We start from the raw sequence: 17,202 nt of genomic DNA on the forward strand, positions 1-17,202 counted from the left end.
AAACAGAGTAGGAAAGAACCCTGCGCTTCTAAGCTCTTCGGGTGATGTGGAGAATACAAGATTTATGAAGAGTGGAACTTACTTCATAGAGGAGCTGATAGTAACCTATCTTCAGATCTGTGCTTGAAAAAAGAGCTTGTCTTGCTCCGAAATGCGTTGCACTCCATTGGTTTTTCCTTCAATTATTGCCTGTGTCCACATGTTTGTCTCTCCACCATTAAAAGTTGAAACTATCTAGGATTCCCTCTGGCTCATTAAGAACAATCCTGGATTTAGAGGAATCCTATATATGTATAGGGCTCCTCTATGAATTCTACTCTTCATTAATCTTGTATTCTCCACATCACGTGAAAAGCATAAAAGCGCGGGGTTCTTTTCTACTCTGTTTATTGTGATGCGGATTTGGAAGAGTACTATTGAGAGCATACCAAATTTCTCAGAGGAACTTTGTATGGCCTCTAAGTCTCCTCGCACCTACTGGGCACTCTCCACAAAGAAACAGTACCTCTCCCTACCCACATCACAGGCCTCTCACCCAACCAACCAGAACCCTGCTGTGCACTTATCAGGAGCAGGAACACTGAAACAGTCTGTCTATACATGGGTATCTTTTCATAGTAACATAGTATGTTAAGCTGAAAGAAAAAATGTCCATCTAGTTCAGCCTATTATCCCCCAATGTTGATCAGAGAGGAATCAACCAAATAAGACTGGTTTGGCTTATATCCTTAGTCATGTTACAAGGCCTGGTAGAAAGTTAGACATTGACTTATAGAGAAGTTACCTACCAATAGGTGGCACTGTAGAAATAGTATACCATCTTCTATTTGCATATCAAATTTCCCAGAGGAGCATTGTATAACGCATAAGTCTCTTCACATCCCTGTCAAAACACTTATACCCACTTCGATAGTAGAAGGATTTGTAGAGGAGTTGGGCAGGACAGCTGTTGGTCACCTGGTTTCTTAGGGCCCATTTACACCAGCCGATTACCGCTAAAAAAATCGCCAATCGTTTTAGCGATAATCAGTGCATGTAACTGTGTGCCCATTGTCCACTTTTGGGGCACTGCTGGCTGATCATTAAATTCAGTCCAACATAAAAATCGTCACTCACTTTTATCATTAGTTCTCCACGGGGCGTGCTGATAGCATTGTTTCCCGGTGGAGAACAAAGGATCTGAGTGCAGATAATAGCCTTGGGCTATTAGCTGCATTCAGGGAAGGCTTCATTTGAATACCTAATTGGTATTTAAGTAGCTGAGTAGCTACTTAAATACCAATTAATTTTTATGCAAAATGATCGCTCAAAGCTGTCACTGAAACTGTCCTTTGAGAGATCTTTGAGCGATCATCTCCCCGTGTAAGCCAGCCTTTATTTTTATGGGTGGGGCTATTAGGTTTTGTTTGTAGATTTAGTTAATTGGGGTGAAATTTACTTACAATCTTATTTCTATGGTAGAGCACGCACATTATAGTATCAGAAGAATCCATAAAATCTATCTAAAGAACCAAATTTCTACATATTTCCTCAGACATCAAACTTTGCAACCCATATTTACATAGAGTATACTGTAATTTAAAGGCAGAGCCCTCACACATGATTGTAGGTCTTCTCCATCAGATTTCTGTAGACCGTTTGAACCCATTATAGTCAATAGACGGAAAAATAAATTATAACTGATCATATCTGTTAAGGATCTTGTAAAATGTGTAAATGGAGCAACATGATAAGCAAATCTCTATTGAATTCACTGACCATGGATTGCTGCGTCGCCTGCAATATCCAGTGATGGAAATCTGTGATGTAATCCATAACAAGTCACTTTTTGTTGGCCTTTTCCTTAAAGAGAACCTGTCATGCCTTTATGTCAGGGGGCTAGCTCCATAGCTTTGCAGCCGCGGCCCCTCTGACTTCAATGTTGTCTTTGTTTTGTACGTACTCACCACTTCTTCTTGAATTCCACTCCTGACACTGTCAATGTGTCAAGTGGGCAGTCCCTACCTCTCATTGTCAATGGGTGATGTCAGACTTGATTGAGAGAAGCAGTGGGGACCGCTCACTTGACACATTTACAGCGATGGGAGCTGAATTTAAGAATAACCGGAATGGGGATGAGTATGTACAAAAGACACCATTGGAGTCAGCAGGGCTGTGGCTGCAAAGCTATGCAGCCGACCCCAGTTACATGAGGACATGACAGGCCCTCTTTAAGCTTGATCAATAGTCTTTTAATGTTCCCTATGAAGGGAGTACGGAGGAAGCAATTGCCCCTGGGCCTTGCTGCCTAAGGAAGACAAAAGGTTCATCTATCGTAAAAGAAGACCTCAGTATTGGAAATGTTAGTGGGCATTATTCTTTTATAGAAAGTCCCTTTTCTTGTCTTTATAGGCGTTTGTCACTAATCCTGATGGCACTCCGGCTCATCGTGTCCCTGTAGTAGCAGAACCAGGAACTGTGAGAGGCATAACTCGTGATGATGGAACCGTTCGGCTGTCCCTGAATACCGCCTCAAACATAAACCAGCTGCACATAACAGTAATATTTGTATTTATGTACATTTCAACTATAGACTATGAATATGAATGCTTGATAAATATAAAGAAGGATGAGGGGATGGAAAATCTAATATGACTACAATGTTGACTTGATGATGTTCTTTCAGGCTCTGTTCCATTAAGGTCTCCATTACATTCAGTGGCAAGTGATGGAGGCCTCATTGGAACACCAATATATGTCATTTTAGATCCTGGAGGTTTATAAGATGCTTTTCGGATATGGAGTTCTGTATAGTGCAGTTGTGAACAGAGTTTTATGCTGTTGTTCACTACCACTATTGTATATTAGACTATTAGCATTATATTACAACTACAGTCTTCCATTATAGATTACTTTTTCTTCCTATTTGCTTCTAGGTAAGAACAGAAGCTGAAAAGTTAACCAAGGAACAACAAGCCGTGGCCACAATGGTGGCCACTGCATACAAACCCATTGATGGCAATTACTTACATATTAGTGTCACAGGAGGGGAAATGAAATTAGGAGATAATGTACGTATCAACTTTGTAATCCAAAACAGAAACCATGCTGTTCAAGACCAGATCAAGCATTTCAACTATGTGGTAAGAGGTCTCCTTCTCTTTGGTCAGGCCTTTTCTAATACCAGGATCTGTATTGCTTGTACATGTTTGTGATAGATGGCAAACTCTGCATGTTGATTTTGCCCATTGAAAGGGCTAAATCCATTAAAAACCGCGACAGAATAGCCATGGATTTTTTGGCGCTGTTTTACAGGTGGATTCTGCAGCTGAACCCGCCATGTAAACATACCCAAAAGGATTCTTTACTCTGGAAAATGGTTGATTTGTTGGACTAGTTCCCCCAAAATAAGATAATCACAGAGTATCTCACTTCAGAGACCGACAGTGATCAGCTGTAATCTGTGGAAAGTATGCTATTTTGCTGCAGCACCCCTGCAGGAAAAATGAGGAGTTACACAGAGGTCATTAAAATCATTTGACTGTCAATGTAATGCATGACATGTCCTGTGGAGAGATCTGCAGGGGATGCGGTTGCACCCGGGCCCAGGAGCCATAGGGGGCCCATAAGGCCTTTCTTCTCCATATAGGGAGCCCAGTACTATGAATAAAGCATTATAGTTGGGGGCCCCGTTTCAGGTTTTGCATTGGGGCCCAGGAGCTTCAAGTTACGCCTCTGCTGAGATCAGTAGATGAAGCGGCACTCCCTGATGTGCAGGCAGGATTCCGGCAAGGAGGCGGCACCCACCACCATATTGCAAACCTGCGATGGACCATGGAAAAAGCTCAAGAATATCAATAGAATATATACATGTGCTTCATCATCCACATCAAGGGCTTTGACTGCGTTTACCATGACAAGCTATGGTGCCCCCTACAAGAGTTGGGCGTATCGGCACATCCAGTCAAGCTGATAAAATCACTTCATACCAGTCAAGAAGCCCCTGTGAGAACACAGAATGGGAATGCAAGCTGGTTTGGGATAAACAAAGGTGTCCAACAGACTGCATCCTCTCACCCTTCTTGTTTAATCTATATGCGGAAGTGATCACTCTGAAAATGGACCTAGATGAACTGGAAACCAGGGTGAAAATAGGTGGCAGAAACATCAACAATCTCCATTACGTGGATGACACAACTATGCTTGCAGAAATGGAAGCAGGTCTTAAGCAGCTGATACGGAAGATTAAAACTGAAAGTGAAATTAAAGAACACAAAAATTATGACGACGGCAAAAAATGGCCAAATTCAAATCAAAATTGACAACAAGGCCATAGAATACGTGCAAGACTTTATCTTCCTTGGTTCGAAAATTAACCAGGCTGGAGAATCTATGCCAGAGATAACACGTAGGATGGCATCGGGGTGAAGGCCGATGCTAAACATGGACAAAATCTGGAAAAGTATGGCTATTGGCATACAATTAAATGCAGGATAGTGCAAACCATGGTTTTCCCCATAGCCATGTATGGATGTGAAAGCTGGACTGCGAAAAAAGCTGATAGGAGGAGAAATGACGCTTTCGAGTTGTGGTTCTGATGAACGCTGCTGCATATACCCGGGACTGCAAGATTAAAGGAGATGTCCCGCGCCGAAACGGGTTTTTTTTTTTTTTAAACCCCCCCCCCGTTCGGCGCGAGACAACCCCGATGCAGGGGTTAAAAAAACCACCCGCACAGCGCTTACCTGAATCCCGGCGGTCCGGCGTCTTCATACTCACCTGCTGAAGATGGCCGCCGGGATCCTCTGTCTTCGTGGACCGCAGCTCTTCTGTGCGGTCCACTGCCGATTCCAGCCTCCTGATTGGCTGGAATCGGCACGTGACGGGGCGGAGCTACACGGAGCCGCTCTCTGGCACGAGCGGCTCCATAGAAGACTGCTGAAGACCCGGACTGCGCAAGCGCGGCTAATTTGGCCATCGGAGGCCAAAAATTAGTCGGCACCATGGAGACGAGGACGCTAGCAACGGAGCAGGTAAGTAAAAAACTTTTTATAACTTCTGTATGGCTCATAATTAATGCACAATGTATATTACAAAGTGCATTATTATGGCCATACAGAAGTGTATAGACCCACTTGCTGCCTCGGGACAACCCCTTTAACAGAGAAGTCCTGAACCATATAGGATCTTATATATCACTGGAGGCCAAAGTGATCAGGCTCAAGCTCCTGTATTTTGGTCATGTAATGTGAGTAGAGTAGCTAGAAAAATCTATAATCCTTGGACAGATCAGTGGCAAAAGAAGACCCAGCGCCAAAGGACACCATGGCTGATAATGTTAAAGCTGATATTGGCATGGATATCACACAACTGAAAGAAGCAGTGCAAAACCGAGGGAGCTCGCCTTTAGGGTCGCGAGGGTCGTGAATGACTAATTAGCTAACAACACAAGGGAACAATGTGATGTTAGGCTCCTCCCCATCTACAGCCCCACCACATTTTATCTAGATATCCATTCACCCATCCTTGGATGGTTTTCTCACAGGCTGCACAGACAACAGCTATTCTGTTCCTGGACAACCCTTTTGAGTACATTGAACTAAATGTACTAACCAGTCTAATGCAACATTTCCAGAATGCATAGATATTGGAATTAAAAGTGTTACTATATTCCCTATTACTGTTTATAATAAATAGGAAATACAGAAGAGTAAACTGTGGAATACTCCCTACTGTTAGCAGAGAACCATTGCAAAAATCAGATCTCACTCTGTAGTACTACTGTTGCCCGTGAATTAGGGCTTCTTCGCATTGGTCGTATACGCAACTATAATCCCGATGAGCTGGACCCTTCCCCTATACCAGCTTCTACAGCTATGCCCCCAAAATGTCTGAATGCCTCTGTATGAAATTATATAAAGTACAGGTACATAGGTTGGTACAACATAAACCCATGATATAGTTGTGGGTACTAGGTATAATCCCTAACGCCAGAGCTAAAGATATCATTAATGAGCATTTAGTGGATGGATGATGAATTGTAGTAACCATGCACTTTGCCAGTAGTTTCCTCCGATGTCAAGAAATTTCCTGGATTCAAGTCTCTGTTTTCTGATATTATTGCTTTGTTTCTATAGTTTATTAACAAAGGTAGAATAATGAAAGTGGGGACCCAAGTGAGGAGTGCAGGCCAGAACCTGGTGACTATGTTAGTGGCGATAACAGAAGAGTACATCCCATCATTCCGCATTTTGGCATACTATACTGTGACCACTGGAGCAGGACGGGAAATTGTGGCTGACTCTGTTTGGATTGATGTGGAAGATACCTGTATGGGGACGGTAAGAAAACTCAATATTAGAGATGGTTAGATGCATGCTGTGTTATATTTTCCTGTTTTAGAAATGGGGATGAAATGCAGCAACCTACAAGCTTTGTGTAAATTTGGCTATTGTCAATCAATTTTCGTCAATAGCACACAATGATTTATATAAAATGATATTTTGACCCACTATGGAAATTTCAAACACGAAAACTTCTTTCCAGACGATGGTGTCTCATTGGTTTTCTGAAACAATTGCTCAATGTTAAAGCAACCCTCCAATCACATTAGGGTAAGGTTGATCAAAATGAATGATTTCAACCAAAATGTTTAAAATGACCCACTGGTCCTGGGACAAAATTCTATCCAAGGACCACAAAGGGGAGATATTGACTTTCATCCTTCCTCTGGGCTGTCCCTTGGATCCATTGGTTACTGGCCTTGTTTTTTCCAAAATAGTGTTCACACTATAGGGGACACAATAGCTAAGTGGGACTGTAAAAAGGAGATGCTATACCTAAATAGGTTTACAGAGAGGTGATGCTATATCTAAGTGAAGCCACAGAGAGGGGACACTATACATAAATGTGGCCTGAGAGATGGGATGCTTATGTGGGGCCACAAATCGGAACACTGTGCCTTATGTGGGACCACATAGAGGGGAAGCTATGCCACATATGGGGTCAAAAACAGGGGACACTATAGGTAAGTGGGACCGCGGACAGAAGGCACTATACCTATGTGGGGCTGCAGAAAAAACATGCTGTACTGTACCTAAGGAGGGCCGCAGAAGGGGAACTCTTTACCTAAGTCAGGCCACAGAGAAGGGGCACTATACCTGAGGGGGGCTGTATACAGGGAGTGCTATACCTAAGTGTGGCACAGAGAGGAGATGGTATACCTAAGTGGGGACTGTATACCTAAGCGGAGCTGCAGAGAGGGGGAGCTATACCTAAGTAGGTTTGCAGAGAAGGGACACTATACCTTAGAGAGTGCACAGAGAGGGAATGGTATACCTAATTGAGGCCGCATGGAGGGGATGGTCTACCTATGTGGGGATGGGGGCTGCATAAGTAGGACCAAATAAGAGAGGATACTATAACTAAGTGGGGCCATATAGAAAGGATGCTGTGCCTAAATGTGGCGACAGAGAGGGGATATTGTACCTAAATGGTTCCACAGAGCATGGATACTATTCCTAAGTGGGGTCACAGAGATGGGGTGCTATACTTAGGTGGGGCTACAGAGAAGAGATGATATGCCTAAGTGGGTGTGCAAAGAGGGGGCACTATGCGTAAATAGGGCAACGGAGAGTGGACGCAATACCTAAGTGGGTCACAGAGAGAGCGAAGGCAATGAAAGTAGGCAGGGATGAGTCGTGATCTCTGGAGACAACTGCAATGTAAGCACTATCAATGTGTAGAGCCGCTATCTGTTTGCCTTATTTGGTGACCGTATTATTTAGAAGCATACCAGAGCAGAGTCGCTGTATATAAACCCCCAGGTCATAAACGTTGTCTTATAGAATACAGAATTTTTTTTTTTTTGATGGGAGGAATCCAGGTGGAATAACAGAGGTAAAATTGCATGCGGTGTTAAGCCACGCTCCCAAACCGTGGCCACTTTTTTACCTTGACTGGTATTTTTTGTTGAAAAAGGTGGCAGTGGCAATCCTAGTCTCATAACTGTTGCGAGCACAAATGATATTTACTATAGAGAACAAGGTGGTAAGACTCTACCTGTTCCACCATGAAGATAGAAGAAGCAATGCAGGATTGGTTTCAGTTTTGGATGACTTTTCATGGATACATGTTATGGGTGTTTGAATACGGTATGCTAATGAGTGATTGTTTCATACAGCTGGTAATAAAAGGAGAAAAGGACAGAGACAATGCTATTCAGCAACCTGGAAGCTCCATGAAGCTGAGACTCCAAGCAGATCATAAGGCAGCTGTTGGACTGGTGGCCGTGGATAAAGGCGTCTATGTCATCAACAATAAGCTGAAGATCTCCCAGAGCAAGGTGACCAAATCCTTAAGGAAAATGTATCACAAAAGTTATTATTTATTTAGTGTACTATTTCCTCTGAAAGTCATGTCTCCCTCCATTAAGGTTTGGGACTCGGTGGAAAAATACGACATTGGCTGCACACCAGGGAGTGGTGCCGACGCACCAGGAGTGTTTTATGACGTCGGCCTAGCTTTACAGACAAGCTTCCAAATAACAACACCTCAGAGAACAGGTGATCAAATGTTATAGATGGGTTTCAATTGTTACAGATAGTTTCTAGCTTTTACGGCGCAGGGACTTGGTGGAGCTTGGTCAACTGGGAACAACACTAATCATACAAGGGCCAATCACATATCTGATTCTTATGGCAATGTTTCGTAATAAGCTCAATGGTAATGCCCAATCGCTTCTGCTTCCTAACAGGAGAGGTTGATATCCCTGAAGTGTAAGTGACTTGGGGTTATACTGGGATATGCAAATGCTCTATTATGAGTAGTGGGAGATTTACTAAATAAAACCTCTTCAAAAGACCACATCTTTGAGAAGACCATCTTATTACCTAGACCAGATCTCCTGTTTTCCATATGTATTGGCCATGTTCTTTGAGCAGACCACTTCTCTAAGAATACTGTTTTTTCATACAAGTTTGGGTGGTCATTTCAAAATGGTTTCACACTGAAACAAGTGGATGGTATCTTTAAGGACACAGAGCAAATGGTAACTGAAATACTGACGTACCCTTGCTTTGGTTGATCTACGTTCTTCTTGTCAGGAACAGAACAAACAGAATCACTTGGAAATCAGGAACACTATACCCGTCATTAAGGAATGGGTTACCATTTACTAAGTATTACACAATGTACATTGACTTACTACCGGGCCTAATGGGTGGCTCCGTCCCAGACACCAGGGCTTCAGTCTAGAAGAATATATAATCCTCCTTTAATCCCCTAAAGACCAGATAAAGGAACAGACACAAGTGTATATTGCTTTATTTTTAAAATTATACGGGTATGTTAAAATAATGTTCAGGTTTTCCATTTTGTTTTGGCTGTTTTGATATATAATTTGTGCAGTTTTGGATTATAGGGTGGACATGGCAATGGTTTAGACTGGCGTGGGTGGTAGGTGTGTCTGACAACCAAGCACCCAACCTACCTTTGCTAGATTGCAGGAACTATAATCCCATGCCATATTTTCACCATGGCACAGGATTAAGGTGCATAAGCAAGCACCATATATTTACAGCCTACATTTAGCCTCACACATGGCCTAGGTCGCCTCCGTCTTCCAGTTCTGCCACTTTAAGATACCTCTCTTTCCTTTACTTGCTGTAGCAACCACAACAGGTCTTTCTCCAGCTGCACTTACCAAGAATGCGGCCCAGGCCATGCCTTGTATAGTGGCAACGGCCTCCGCCACTATTCCCACTGTAGCGGAGTGAGTGTAGGAGAGCTCCGTTCACCCAATTAGAGCTCTATGTATGATCTTAAGGAAGTACTAATTAGAACAGACTTGAAAACGAGAGTACGCCAGATTGTCATCTATGGTGCTGGTGGAGTGGAAGGGGAATTTGAATTTGATTATTATGGTAGTTTTTCAATTTCAAATTTTTCCACAGAGCCTTTATGTCAACCAAACCACAAGCGTAAACGACGTTCCTCAGCTATAATAATTCAAGAGCGAGACAAACAAGGTAAAACCGGGACAATAAGTGGTCACTTGCTCATAATCCCATGCATGTATGTGTGTCTATGCTTCTGGAGAAATTACAATGATCTGCCTTCTCCTTCCAGCATCGAAATACGAAGGGGAGGAGAAGAAATGTTGTCAGGATGGTATGCTTGACAGCCCTATGGGTTACGATTGTGAGCGTCGATCTCGCCGCGTTGTGGATGGACAGAAATGTATTGACGCTTTCCTGGACTGCTGCAAACACATTACAAAGCAAAAGGAAATTGAGAGGAACCTGAAACAAAACGATGATGATGGAAGAAGTAAGGAGATGTGATAGAGAAAAAAAATACTGCGCTTAAAGATGTAATCGTCAGGACTCAGGGCCATGTCCATATTTGCAGCTAGGCATGCGGGGACACTTGCACAAGGCAGCCAAACCAAGATGGCTGCACTAGCCTCTCTGACTACCTGTTGTACACTGTTCATTAGTATGCATCATTAGTCTAAGACACTACTCCTGCTTTGATTAACCAGTGCTGCCCACATGAGTAGCACTGGCCAATCAGAGCAGCATGCAGTGTCTTAGACTACTGAAACATTCGGTACTAATACAGACTGCACATCAAGTAGTCAGAAAAGTGGTGCTGCCATCTGTGTTTTCCAGATATGGAGGGTTGCTTTAAGAGAAATGTATTTTCAGTACCCCCATGTCAGCCACGCTGCAAGACATGTTCATAATGTAGAGGACACTAAAGCACTTGCCCTGTTTTTTAGCCTCAGCGTGCCCCTCTGTTACCCATGCATGCTTGTTCCTGTCCTGGCGGCACATACTACACTCACTGTGCGCCTTGGTAGCTGCTGTCTTTCCTGCACTCAGTACACCCTAAAGGATTCTTTACACAAGGCCATTATTGCTGAAATTCTCGCTGGAAACGGTGAATTCAGGCAATAATCGTCCCCTCTACACATGGTCGCCTACAGGGCATTGAGTGAAAAATCATTCACTTGTCGGAGTCACTTGGTTTTTAGTTTTGCCAAACTATTGGCCTGTGTAAGCCGCTCAATGCTTGAGTGATTCCTATTTACTGTGAATGGAGGCGAGCGGGCCAGAACGATCCCAGTCAGCTCCGCCTCCAATAGGCACAGGAGCGATAGTCGGGCGGCAGTCCATGGGACAACTGTTGAGCATTTATGTGCCCGATAGTCGTCCCCTGGGAAGGGACCTTTATACTGCTTGTTGGGAAGATGACAGAAACTGAGTGGTTTAAACACAAAGTGTACAGAAACAACTGCAGAGGCCGAGGTGCACCGGGAGGGCACAGAGAGTGCAGCCGGGAAAGTGGCACATGCCACACTGATATTACAGGGACGGATGGCGGTTAAAGAACAAAGTGATTTAAAGGGGTTGTCCAATTGTAAACTATTGATGGCCAAACCTCAGGATTACTTAATTATCTAGCGTCTATGAGAAGGAGTGCTCTAAAGCAGACAATCTCTTTAAAGGGGTTGTCCCGCGCCGAAACGGGTTTTTTTTTTTTTCAATAGCCCCCCCGTTCGGCGCGAGGCAAACCCGATGCAGGGATAAAAAAAAACAAAACGGGTAGTACTTACCCGAATCCCCGCACTCCGGTGACTTCATACTTACCTTGTGAAGATGGCCACCGGGATCTTCACCCTCGGTGGACCGCAGGGCTTCTGTGCGTTCCATTGCCGATTCCAGCCTCCTGATTGGCTGGAATCGGCACATGTGATGGGGCGGAGCTACGAGGAGCAGCTCTCCAGCACGAGCGGCCCCATTCAACACAGAGAAGACCGGACTGCGCAAGCGCGTCTAATCGGGAGATTAGACGCTGAAAATTAGACGGCACCATGGAGACGAGGACGCTAGCAATGGAACAGGTAAGTGAATAACTTCTGTATGGCTCATAATTAATGCACAATGTACATTACAAAGTGCATTAATATGGCCATACAGAAGTGTATACCCCCACTTTGCTTCGCGGGACAACCCCTTTAAGGATACACAAAAGGTTCATGGGGAATTATGAGCCTATTCCCTTTCTCAGCCCTAGAGCCTATTCCCTTTCTTTTAACAAAAAGTTACCAACTATATTCAGATCCTTCCAGAAGAAGCTAGAAGACATTTCTAAGGGCCTCGTGTTAAGGCAGCAGTATGCAGTCCTAAGCTGTCGCTCACGACCCGAAGGTTGCGAGTTCAATCCCTGCATGGTTCAGGTAGCCGGCTCAAGGTTGACTCAGCCTTCCGAGGTTGGTAAAATGAGTACCCAGCTTGCTGAGGGGTAATAGATAAATTACCTGGAAGTGCTGTGGAATAAGTTGGCACTATACAAAAAAAGTCCCTTTCCCCTTCATTGTGATACTAGCAATGAATTAATCAATGCACTAGAGAAGTTCTTCTGAGTGTCACAATCCTGGTAGAACAGTCTTGGACTTTCTTGGAATGAAGGAGGGTTTTTAACCTCCAAGGCAATCATTTCAGCTAGAGCCAATGAGTACTTTGGAACCTCAGACATAACATCAAACTTGAAACATTCTTTCCTCTAGACGTAGAGGGCGCCCCCTTCTGGGTATAAATAGATGATGGAGAGATCTTTGTATTGTCCCCTGATATATTTATACATAGTTATTAGGCCGTCCTTCAGCTGTCTTTTTTTTATAACTAAATAACCGCAGTTTTGATCCCCTCTCTGGGTATTGTAGTCTGCGATTCCATTTATCAACTTAGTTGCCTGCCTTTGTACCCTCAAGCTCTGATATGTCCTTGAGTACCGATGCCCAAAACTGTACATACCAATATCCCATGTGTAGTCTGACGAGTGACTTGCCCAGTGGAAATCCACAAAAAAGTCACAACTTTGGGACGTTCAGCAAAATTACACATTTTGTACGCCAGAAAACTGGCATGCAAAAGATGATCGATATGCCTCAATATGTATTCAAATCTTACATACTATCATACTATGCGACCAGATCTATATTTTAAGTTGTTTTTTTTACATCAGGTGATGAGGTCATTGAATATCTTGATGATGCAGATGTAATATCCAGAACACAGTTCCCAGAAAGTTGGTTCTGGAAGACAGAGATGATGAATGAAAAACCGGATGAAAAAGGGTGAGTATAAAGTAATGCCGGAGCCGGTGACTGGAAGGAATAGGAGGAGGCAGGCATGACCGGGTTAATGGGGAATGAAGGGGTTAAAGGAGTTGAGAAGCTGCTGGAAAAGAGGAGGGGTCGGAAGAAGGGGTGGAGTATGCAGGAATAGGTCACGTGCCCGGGCAGTTGGAGCCATCTTTCAGAGGAAGAAGACAGAGATCCTGGAAAAAGAGTCTCACCCGCCCACCCTTCTAGTTGGGGGTGGATTTTATTGTCATGGCAGCGTAAAAGGGGGGGGTCCTGTGGAGTAAGCGGATTGGGTTGGGGGGTGAAGGCAGGGGCTAGAGAGCGGCCTTACCCTTTACACCCTCTTTTTGGTTGGAAGTGTGAGTTGGTGGATCTGTCGCCTTGTGGTTTTGACAGGGCGGTGCCCTGCCAAGAGGGGGGAGTCACTGGTGAGTGTTGATCTCCCGAGCCAGATGTTGGAGGCGGGGGGGGGGGGGGGGTGTTGTTGGGAAATAGTCTCCTGAGTCGGGGGGTGTGCGGTGGGAGGCCGTACTAAATTTTTCCCGGGTTGTGAGGCGACAGATCAGTTTTGGGGCTCATAGGACCTCCCCTGGGGTTGTTATCTGTAATGTTGTAGTTTGTTATTTTCAATAAATGGCTGCTGTGGCCAATTAAATCCAAAGAAAAGGTTTGTGGCGTGTTATTGGTTATGGGGAGGGGTTGGATGGGGTCACATCGGGAATGAGTCCGTTATACCCTTGTCATGTAATTGCATGGTCAACTCATTAAATGGACTGTATAAATAAAGAAGAAAGGCTCTTCATTTTATTTTGATTTATCCAAAAAATAGTGCCACTTTTGTCCAAGGACTGTGTGTAGTACTACAACTTAGTCCAGTTCACTTGTATATATATACGAGCTTGCCTAGGCAGATTTAAGAAACACATTTATTATTACTATAACAACCTTGTTGGGGTTTACATTTATGAATCTATTGGCTTTTTACAGAATTTCCTCCAAGTCTCTCACTGTTTTCCTAAAAGATTCAATCACCACATGGGAAGTTTTGGCCGTGAGTCTATCTGAAAATAAAGGTAAGTGGCTTCTTACTTCCTGAAGACCTATTTGAAATAGAGATGTGACAGCGAGGAATGTATCACTAATCTGATAACTTTGTGTACTCATAGTTCTGACTGTCTCATATGAGCTTATGGCCATAGTTTCTCAGCTACTTCTAACATGCAGCAATTGTCAGCAAAATAGCAGAAGCCCACAATGGTAGATGTGTTCACTCTAGGCTCTACCACTGACTGCCTGGACTTGCAGCCTTTTATGTCGCAGTGATGAGCTTAGTGGACACTGGAGTTTTATATAAGCATTAGTTGAAATGTACACTCTCTCCAGTACTCTTCCTTGCACATGTCTACAATATTATATATAGTTGCTCAACATTTTATGTAGACTATGTTTGCATCTTAATAGTAAAATGTACTATAAACATCAAGATCACTCAGCAGATTTACCCACGGTGCAATGGAAAGGACCTCTAAAAAATAATTGCATTGCCATGAACCATGACAAATGCTACATCTGTAATCATTCCTGAAGGATTTGACAATCTCTTCTGAGTCTCTCTATCTTCTTGAATTTTCTTGACAGGTATCTGTGTGTCTAAACCTCATGATATTCAAGTGAGGATGAACTTCTTCATAGATATGAAGCTTCCATATTCTGTGGTGAGAAACGAACAAGTTGAAATCCGGGCCATTCTTTACAACTACGGCAATAAAGAACTTAAGGCAAGTCAAGCCAATTATGGAAATACAAGATGGAGAAAAGATCCCTAGATGTCATATAACTCTAAAGAGTCTTCTTGTTTTTTTTGGTTTAGCTGCGTGTAGACTGGAGCTACAATGAAGAGTTCTGCAGTTTCTCTACTGCCAAGAAGAAGTATAGGCAAGAGGTTACCGTCAAACCTGCCTCATCACGTGCTGTTCCATTTGTTATTGTGCCATTAACCTTGGGATATCATGAGATTGAAGTGAAGGCATATGGGCAATCTGAATCTGATGGTGTGAAGAAAATGCTGAAGGTTGTGGTAAGTAAGAAGCACAGATTCAATACTGATAGTATCTCTCTATGTAGGTCTATACACTATGTGCGATATCAGGATGGTGAATAGTGATGAGCGATTATTTCAATAATCAGGTCAGGAGTGATTGCCCTGATTTTCCAAAAAGAATTGTAAATCGGGACAACTAAATTTCGATTTCCAATTACAGTCAATGGGAGTAGAAAAGTAGGTTCACTAATTTGGCCTCCAGGAGTTCCCTAATGCAGCCAAATGCCCCCAAATTGCAAGGGCATAGCCACATATCTGGGGAACACTGTGCTAATTCATAGTGTATAATGGTGTTGCAGTCACACAGAGCTGTGTGGTGCCACTGAACATAAAAGAAGGCCCACATAGACCAAAAATTACACCAAGGAAGACAGCAGGCGTGGTAATTTATTTATTTTTTTTTACAATAAATTTTTAATTTAAAAAAAACAAAACTAAGTGACAAGATAACCCAAACACAGGCCTCCTGCGAGGAAAGACATGAGAACTATAGTTCTTACTTGACCGAAAATTACAATGTGGAAGCAGGTGTGGTTTTTACTATAATTGTAATTTTTAAAAAGAAAAATTACACTAGGTGAAGAGAAGACCCAAACACGGACCTCCTCCAATGGAAAACATTAGAGCTATAGCACTTTCTTGTACTTCTGAAATATGTTTGTTTTGGGGAGGAGAAAGGGGAAGTTGGAGGAAGAGGAGGTGCCAATGTAGAGGATGTTGAAAGGTGGTAGGAGGAGGTGGAAGAACAGAAGGAGGAGAGGGGCTGAGGAGGGAACAGGCATGGATGCATGTCCTGTAGGTACCACAAAATGAGAACCACCCCTTTTGGCTTCACATACCAACTCCAGGAACATTAACCAAGTGTACTGTTAAGGATGTGTTACTCCACTGTTCATTCTTGCTGGACCACATATCTGTGATCAGGTACACCCTGCCATTGATATGTTATCACTCACATGGTTGTGCAGGGCAGGGATGGCAAGGAAATGGCGGCTGGTCATCTGATACTGAGAGTTAGCATGGACCATTACATTGCAGAAGGCGTTTGTGTCCAGCAGCCTGAAGGGCAGCATTTTCCATCGCCAGCAGGTCTGCAATGCTTGTATTCAGGCCTCGTAGTTGGAGTGGTATTTTTTTCCATGCTTCCATATAGTGGGTATAAAGGGCTGGCTGCTGATCTGAGACACTCAGGAATATAGGTAGATGTCAATGTCAGGGAAGTTGGTAATGGCTCCATGTCTGCTCTCTGTTTCCGACACCTGGTGCTGAAGCTAGCAGCCTGGTTGTCAGTGCTGGAGAAGAGGCCCGAACTAGCCCTGCTACTGCCTCTCTCTGCTCAGAGGCTACTTCATGAACAGGGTGGAAGATGGCGGAAGAGACAGCTGCAGCAGCAGAAGAGGGAGCAGGATGAGACTGACTGTTTGCTTTCTGGCCTACGAGGGCTCTCCAAGTCAGCGGGTGGTGGGAGTTCACTGGCTGTTCATACATTTTGTGTTGAGGTTGTTTACATTCTTGCCTTGTTTCAAACTCTTAGTGCAGATCTCACAGATGACCACTCTTCTGTCATCACCTGCTGTTTCAAAGACTACCCAGGCTGCACAAGTCCTGTGAGCAGAGCTAGCTTTGGGCCTAATGTTGCTGGGGCTAATAGTAGGGTGGCAGTTTGACCCTTTTAATTTTCTGGGACATCCAACTCCCTGCCTTGGGAGGGTGCTGCCCCGCAGCGTCCACCTCTTCCTCCTTCCCCAGGCTGCTATAATGATACTCCTTGCCATGACACTACGTTGAGTCAAGTACTTCATCATCTTCCATGTCATCTTTGTTTTCCTGAGTTTCTGCATCACCCTGTGGAGAACTATCCACACACACTGATCAACCCTCATCTTCCTCTTTGGAGGAAAAAAATGGTTGAGCATCAGTGTATACAATGCCTTGGTCTTCTCCCTCTGGTTGTTTAAACTGTGCTGTT

General features: G+C 43.7%; 1 protein-coding gene across 1 annotated transcript in view; it reads left to right on the forward strand.

Annotated features, from left to right (window-relative positions):
* LOC136612968 (venom factor-like) overlaps window positions 1-17,202 on the forward strand; it is an 86,025-nt gene that overhangs the window by 26,486 nt on the left and 42,337 nt on the right. Inside the window, exons 11-21 of the mRNA XM_066593742.1 lie at window positions 2,392-2,538; window positions 2,916-3,122; window positions 6,117-6,320; window positions 8,162-8,323; window positions 8,414-8,543; window positions 9,933-10,007; window positions 10,108-10,308; window positions 13,012-13,123; window positions 14,120-14,205; window positions 14,771-14,910; window positions 15,003-15,209. Of these exons, the coding sequence (XP_066449839.1) occupies window positions 2,392-2,538; window positions 2,916-3,122; window positions 6,117-6,320; window positions 8,162-8,323; window positions 8,414-8,543; window positions 9,933-10,007; window positions 10,108-10,308; window positions 13,012-13,123; window positions 14,120-14,205; window positions 14,771-14,910; window positions 15,003-15,209 (1,671 nt within the window). The remainder of the gene's footprint in view (window positions 1-2,391; window positions 2,539-2,915; window positions 3,123-6,116; window positions 6,321-8,161; window positions 8,324-8,413; window positions 8,544-9,932; window positions 10,008-10,107; window positions 10,309-13,011; window positions 13,124-14,119; window positions 14,206-14,770; window positions 14,911-15,002; window positions 15,210-17,202) is intronic.

Source organism: Eleutherodactylus coqui, chromosome 2, assembly GCF_035609145.1.
Source record: "Eleutherodactylus coqui strain aEleCoq1 chromosome 2, aEleCoq1.hap1, whole genome shotgun sequence".
Lineage (NCBI taxonomy): Eukaryota > Metazoa > Chordata > Amphibia > Anura > Eleutherodactylidae > Eleutherodactylus > Eleutherodactylus coqui.